A 7,831-nucleotide genomic window follows, 5' to 3' on the forward strand; every position below is an offset into this window, starting at 1 on the left:
CCAAGCGCGGGTGCCTTTGGGGCCGGGGTGTTTCGGCAGAGCAGGCCTTAGTGCAGGCATTGGCTTAACGGTGAAGGAGCTTAGTGTCCTCTGTCTGGCAGCTTGCAGGCTAAGGGAAGGGCCTAACACGGTAGGAAAGCAAACATACATTGATTATTTAAAATTAAATGTTGCCACTAGGATGTTGTCTTGCCTACACTGCGAGCAGCTGGTCTGTTTCGAGGCAGCTGAGCTGGCTGGAAGCTGACTAGCTGGGTTGCCAAAAACCAGTTTATGGCGGCTTCATAGGACTAACCGGCCACCTGATGGATTAGTCACCGTCCCAGGCCCACCGTAACCTTTGTGCTGTTGCGGTTACGTGGCTGTTGATTCCCCGAACAGTGAGTTCAAAAGAGTTTTTCACAACCCTGAGAGGAGCACAGTGCAAGTGACTAAATATTAATGTATTTCTGTTGAATAAAAGTATGATAAGCATTTGTCAAAGGAAGGAATTTTGTAGCACTTAAGAAAAAAATTGAAGAATAAATTTCACAACTAACCTCAAAATCTGTTTTGGTAAAATTTATACCTCAAACTTAGTTGTCAGTTTATTTCAGTTGCTGAGTAGTCATTGTTATTTCAAGATCAGGAAGTCTGTGTAGGAAGACTGTCAGGAAGACTGCTTTGAAAAGGGATTTTAGTTTAGATTGAGGGAAAGCTCTCTTTCCTGGCATGTCTCTTGTTATGTGATTCATCATAAAAACAGTCATGAAAATGAGGAGAAATAAATTATTTATATTGCTGTAGAAAATATGAGTGCCACATGGATGATCAAAACAAGTTTGAGTGCTGATACATATTTCTATTCAAATGTATGCCATCAGTGTAAAGATGATTGCAAACACCTGTTTTATCCAGCCATTAAATTGTACTGCATTATGAGTATCATGGTCCTGTAGAAGGGGTGCTGAGATGTGATTTATAGAGATCTCTTGCCCTACATGAGCAACTGCTACTGATGGGAATTGCAAGTTTTATTCCCTTGCCTCTTACCACCCCAGAGAAGTCGTCTGCTGCTCTGTGTTTTGGGGTCTCAGCCCCTTCTGAACTTTTTAACTGTGACCTAATCGCACCTGGTTTAGCTGCCTGGCTTTGCATTATTTCTTCAACCCTCTCACTTGTGCAGTGGTGGCAGCTCCTGAATACATTATGTCCACTTTTTCTTTCTATTTTCCTTTTTTTTGGTGTCTCATTTACACCAGAGAACAGATTCTGTTGATGAATAAAGGGGTATTGAAGCAGGAGCAGGTTTTGGTAAAGTTGCCCTTAAGCTAAAATAATAAATTTTGCTATCAGACATTGTCTCTCACTAAAGATTATTTTGTTTCCCGTCTGAAGCTGGCTGACTGTGGGGAAGGCAGTGTGTTGTATTGCAAGAGTAACAGCACTGGAAGCAAATGTTCTGTGGCCCTTCTTGGAGAAAGTGTGATTGATGATGTCACCTTCAACTGAAAGAAGCCATCCTCTTACTGAGAGCCTTCTTTGGACCTATGTAGTAACAGCCCAGGTTAAGCTCAGTTACTCACAGGGCATGCCATGTAATATATGTGATGCTGCAACTGGTTGTACGCGATCTAAGTAGGCAGGATTTGAAAAAGCTGAAACTCTAACCTGTCCTTGAGAGGTTAGTGTGTTCTTGCTAGGATTATTCCTTGCGTTCCTGCAGACTCTAAGAGTGAGATGCAACAAAAGCTTGTTCTGTTTCCCTGGTAAAATCAGAGCTTAAATGGCAACAAATTCAAAAGATTGGGAAGAGGTGGAGACATGCACATTTATCCTGTGAATCTGAGGTATCTTTCTCTCAAAATCAGCTCAGGTTGCAGTTTTGGAGCACTTACGCAGTTATGGGCCTGCATAAGAGAGTCACTGCTGTGTATGGCTTTTGGAGGAAACCTGCAGCTTCAGGGATTTGAGGGTAGGATCTAGGGTTTGCCAAGAAGGAGCCTGACTGACTGGTGCCTTTCAGAGCATTCAGGTGACACCGGGTGCTCCAGGCTCTCCCCAAATTCTGTTGTGTGGGAATACCTCACTGCAGAACCAATTTTTTTGTGCATTGAAGTTCCATAAATATATATACAGTAATAAGCATAAGCAAAATAATCTATTGCTAATTAAAAGGAAAAAAGAGCTAAGGGAGAGAAATGGAGTTGGGAATGCTCCATTTCTGTTTAGGGAATAAACCAAAATGGCTCTTGTAAAGGGGCTGTAGGCGCTTGTTCATGTCTGGCTGTTTCTGTTGCCCATCATCATCCCAACAGCTAATACTTCTTACACCCTACAGTTACAATCAGATGAGGTTTAATGACCACATGAATGTATCTCTAATAGTTTCATATACACAAAAACATAGATTTTTTAAATTATTGTTATTATTGCTCATGATTCTAAAGAATATTGCTTTCTTAACAGTAGTTATTTAACAGTGCTCAGAGTTCAAGTTAAGGTTTACATATATCATATGTGGTTACATGGTAGAGTTGAAAGAAACTTGATATGCACCAGGGGAATCTGTAAGCGCATTACAAATATCCTGATGTCCATCTGATAAGAGATGAGAGCCAAGAGTGGTCTGAATCTTCATGTTGCCATTACCATAACTACTTGACTGTACATGTATCATAATGAGCCTTTCATTTCCGTTTAATATGTGTGTCGTGATTCATTAAGTAAATTACATATCTTTGCCTGGTTTCTTTTAATTTTGTTCTCTTTATCATGTAATTTGTCTGCCCAGTTGCATATATTTTCAAAATAGATTTAATTTTTTTCTATGAAAGTCTATACTCTTCACTATTGGTTGATGGTTGAAAAGTTAGTTATGGAGTACACAATATTATGTGGGCTCTCAACACTGTAAGAAAGCTTAATTGCTGAAACACAAAATGCAGAAATGCTTTGCATTTGTGTGTATATACTTTTTGAACAAAATTTAAATTGTGCACTAGAAATATTCACATTTCCAGGTTATCAGGTAATGCAAAGTATGACATATATTAAGAGATACTCTGTTAAACAGACAATAGTAACAAAAGCTTTTGTTAATATTGTGTCTAGTAAGACAAGAAAGCTCCTATTTCTAAAATGAGGATCAGAGCTACCTTTTTATAAATTAAAAGAGAGTATTTCATCACACTTCAGCAGAAACCTTTCTGAGCAAGTGTTGCAGTATCAAGCCTCTAAAACATTTTGGGCATGGGTTCTGAAACACTTGGCTAGCAGAAATCAATAGAAATTCTGCTGCTGAACTCTGGAGCAAATACAAAACTATAAATAATTTGGATCATTATTGGATTAACAACTAAGTGACATCCTGATTAGCATTTCATATTTAAAGTTTTTAAAAAGGATTATTTTAATCTTTTTTTAAGGAAAGACTACCTTGTAAGGATCAGTTAGATATTCTTCATTTAAAAAGAAGAAAGAAAAATAACAGGTTTTTTGTTTGTGTTTTTGTTTGTTCTTTCACCTGCTTTAAAAAAGATTTCCACTTCATGATAAAGAGAGACTTGAGAAATGGTTGCGGAATATGAAACGAGATGCATGGACTCCAAGTAAGCACCAGCTTCTGTGCAGTGATCATTTTACTCCCGATTCCCTTGATGTGCGATGGGGTATACGATACTTGAAACACACCGCTGTACCAACAATTTTCTCTTCCCCAGATGATGAGGTAATGTATTCCTATCTTTTTATTGTAGTACAAAGCTAAGCCAACTATTTGATACAGATTTGCTAATTATCTGTACTGTATTCACACTTTATTTTAAAAATAAACCATAAATAAATTTAAAAATTCCTGTCCATCAAAATATTTTATCAACAGGACTGACAGAAAATTAATATGTGATTTCATAGTGTAAAGAAAAAAAACAACTTTTTAAGATCAGCAAAGAGAGGGAAGAGTTGCACTATTTGTATATTGTTCTCCACCACCTTGCTGTATGTATTATGGAGCAAGTGAATGATACCTTCCCAGAAATGCTTAATGATTTCATTAATTCTTCTTCCAAATAAAGATTTTTTTGTGTCTCACAAGCAGTGTTAATTGCCTGTGTTTCAATATTGGTAACTATTCTGTATTAGTTTGCAAGGATTTTTATTTTTAAGACTGTCGTAAAAGTGCAAGGGCAGGGACAGATGGACAAGGAAGCTTTTCAGTGAAAGTAAAGGTCTTCAAGCAGCTCTATCCAGACAGGTGTTGTGGTGCCTTCTCTTCAACCTTAATGGCAATTTTGATAGGCAAGGATTTGGGGGGAATTTCCCTAATTTATTTTGTAAGAGATTTGTCTAGTGAAAAGATTAGTCTGAGAAGGCCTTTTTCAGCTGCTGGTAGAGCAGAGAAAGGGCAATACTTCATGCTTTCAAAATCTGTGTTTGTATTCTTTGTTGTTGTTGTTGTTGTTAAATTCTCTTTGGAGTGGAGCATATGTCAAAAATTTGCCATAACTAGCTAAACCAACTTTGTCGCTTCTTTAATGCAAAAATCTTCTACTGTGTATATTTAATACACATACAGTTGATACAGTGTTTCAGATGGTTATAGGAGATGCCAGCCAGTCTTTCCCAAACAGATTTATGTAGCCACTTCAAGTGCTAGAAGTCCTAGAAGGTGCTTGCTTTCTTCAAGTGCTTTTAAAATTATGATGACTTGTGTAAATTGCTAAAATTCCTTAGACTTTGGAAAAAAAAAAATTACTGCGTTTAGAGCTTTAAAATAATATTTTAACATTTAGAACCTGAAGCAAAGTTATGGAAGGCACTTATATGAATTTTCAGGTCTCTGTTGCAGTTTAGATGAGCGCCATTTAAAAATTACTGGTTGCCTAGTATTATGCTATAGAATGAGCTTTGCCCTCCCCCCGCCCCCCCCTTTTTTTTTTTTTTTATGTTCAAGTGATTTCCTAGTTACAACGTAGTTGGATTTGTGGTTTTTTTTCTCCAGGAAAAAGACTCTTCTCGGAACACCTCACAAGGCATAAAGAGAGAAGACCTGCAAGAAACAAATACAAATGTAGACTCAGAGAAGGCATCTGTATCACTTGAACCTTGTACACCAAAGCAAAATCCTGTAATTGCCGAAAATGTAGGTGAAAAAGCAGAAGCAGTTTGCTCAACTGCATTAAGTAAACCTTTACAAATTCAGAAACTGCAGCTTCATAACGGAGAAGACTTTCAGGCAGACAGTGTTACTCTTGATAATTCATCTAAGCAGCATATGTATCAACCTAATCCTGTTTTAACAGCAGCAGCAGTCCAGAGCATGGAAGCTACCAGTGTTCATACTTCTGTAGAGGATCCAGTAAGTTGTACATCTACAGTCTTGCAATTTACAGACCCTGACTACTTGAATTCATCTCTGAGACTGAAAAATGCTTTAGGTTCAATTACCGACTATGCAATTGAAAATCCTAGCTCTCTTGTTGTAGGCTGTTCTTTTGAAGTACAACCAACAAATGAAAATGCAGTTTTGCTGAGTACAGTCACACAAACTATTGAACAGTTCAGTGGAAGTGAAGAATCTGTCATTGCTATCATTGTGCCAGCCGAGAGTTCAGAAGAATCTGAAATAGTTAATAGTTCTTTCCTGCCTATTACACAAGAGTTTCTTGACACAGAGGAGACAGAAGCAGATAAATCTCTGTATATGAATGCATATGGTGGAAGTGAAGTATTACAGACTGAGCATTCATACTGCAAACAAGACATAGACAGAGATCACCTTTGGCAAAAAATTTCAAAGCTCCACTCTAAGATCACTCTACTTGAAATGCAGGAGGTAAAAACTTTGGGGAGACTCAGGTCCTTGGAAGCTCTTATTGGACAACTGAAGCAAGAAAACCTGCTTTCTGAAGAAAAGCTAAAGATTGTAGAAAACTGCTTTACAACACTTGAAGTGACTATGATACAGTAAAGGCTTTCAATGATTGTTCTAAAGTATCTTTTTAACCTCTTTGACTGTCCATTTATACAAATTAACTTTTGTTTCAATTATGGTATTTTGAACGTCTAATACAAATGTGTGTGAATAGCAAATATTCTTTAAAATGTTATGTCAACCACTGCCAAAGCTAGGTTGTAGAATATTGCCTATAAAACATGCCTTGCAAGTAAGCTTTAAAAAAATAAGTGTTAAAGTTTTGTTAAATAGTATGTGAAATAAATCAATAAAGATAAGTTAAACCTTTCTAGCTGCAGGCTCCTCTGAAACATGTGACTCCTGCATTCGGGACACCAGTAGAGTGGACAGAATAAGCATGTAGGTTGGACAATTATAAAACTGTTGTTTAAAAAAATAAATGTCCCAATTCTCTTTCAAATTAGTATTAAGGTATGTAACATACCTTGTCCAGCGACGCCACGTAGCTCTTTAATCTTCCATTCGTCTAACATTTGTTCTGATAGTTTTTTGTACGCTTTGACCTTATTAAAATTGTTTCTGCAGTAGAAGGTGTTTCCTTTCATTTAGTTCTAGAAACAAAAATTCTTTAAGAATATTGTTACAGTGAACAAGTCCATCTCTTTTTTTGAATGAGTCAGATCAAATGAAAAGAACCGTCTTAAATAGTGATATTTTTTCTGGTTAGTAGAAGGGAAAGCTCAGCATTGGTCCTCTTACAGTCTGTAGCTGGGTAATGCTTATACCCTTAATAATACATTTAAGAAAACAATGTGTTGGAGAGCAAATTGCTAGTGAAAGTATCAGAAACTAGTTCATTATTTTTCTTTAACTTCATCTTCAAGAAAGGGAATTACAAGACTAGAAAATCACTGCCCTGTATTAATTTTATTAACTGTTTCTAGTGCACAGGATACCACTATAGTAGAAAGATACTGACATTCATTCTGAGGGGAAGTAATTTGCTTAAATACTTTCTGCTTATTTTGTCTGTGCGCCACCCCTTAGGTCGAGGGTTCACTTTACAGTCTAGTACAGTGAACTAGTACTAGATCATCTGTACATCACAGTTGGACTAGATGGTCATTGTAGGTCCTTTACAGCTGAACTAGTCTAGTCTATTCTATTCTACTACTGTTAGATTACTTGAGGGACTTGGATGTATTTTCCTTTATTCAAGAGTGTGTCCCTACCATCACCACCAGTTCAGTCTGGGACTGGAGCACATGGGTTCCTTGGCGGTCTGTTGCTTGTATTCTGTACCAGACATCATCTAAACTGTTCTGGGAGTCTTTTGATAAGGACTTGAAGATCAAGCAACACTAATTACAAAGATGTACTCTAACTGGATAGCAGGTTGCAAACTAGTCAAATTTCAGAAAATTTTTGGAACTCAGAGTAGCTGCCTAGAAGTTGGTCTGCTAAAGCATAGTGGTATAAGAGGTTAGTCTGCATCAGTAAGCACTGTAACTGACCTGTTTTGTCCTTGTTAACTTCTTTCAGGCTCTAAGCACAGAATATGCTTGGGAAAATTCCTAAAGAAGATGTAAGATAAGTTATAACAATGAATTATTTACAGGGACTCTGACACACTTTTTTTTTCCCTCCGATTACAGAGTTCTGTCCTTGTAACGAAAGAACACGCCTCTTCTGCCTTGGGTGCTCTGAAATCACAAGGGATTGTCCTGCATTCTCTATAAACATTGCTGTTGTACAGAGCCCACTCTTGTGAACATTATCCAGGCAGCCTCTCTGAACTGTACATACCTCCAAGTGTAAAAGTCTGCTGTAGGTCTTGAATGGCAGTGAGAGCTCAGACATGGCAAAAGTTACAACACTTACACTCTTGCCTCAGGAAAGCTCTATTTCTGAAGAAAATAGGGGCGTTTTAACATG

At 37.5% G+C, this 7,831-nt stretch overlaps 1 protein-coding gene across 1 annotated transcript; it reads left to right on the forward strand.

Annotated features, from left to right (window-relative positions):
- Nucleotides 1–3,456: 3,456 nt before the first annotated feature.
- On the forward strand, nucleotides 3,457–6,244 carry THAP5 (THAP domain containing 5). Its single transcript, XM_029087451.1, has 3 exons — nucleotides 3,457–3,479; nucleotides 3,520–3,709; nucleotides 4,982–6,244. The coding sequence occupies exons 2-3, from the start codon at nucleotides 3,566–3,568 to the stop codon at nucleotides 5,948–5,950; spliced, it is 1,113 nt and encodes a 370-aa protein (XP_028943284.1). The 5' UTR covers nucleotides 3,457–3,479; nucleotides 3,520–3,565; the 3' UTR covers nucleotides 5,951–6,244.
- The last annotated feature ends 1,587 nt before the right edge of the window (nucleotides 6,245–7,831 follow it).

Source organism: Antrostomus carolinensis, unplaced genomic scaffold, assembly GCF_000700745.2.
Source record: "Antrostomus carolinensis isolate BGI_N321 unplaced genomic scaffold, ASM70074v2 scaffold23131, whole genome shotgun sequence".
Taxonomy (NCBI): Eukaryota; Metazoa; Chordata; class Aves; order Caprimulgiformes; family Caprimulgidae; genus Antrostomus; species Antrostomus carolinensis.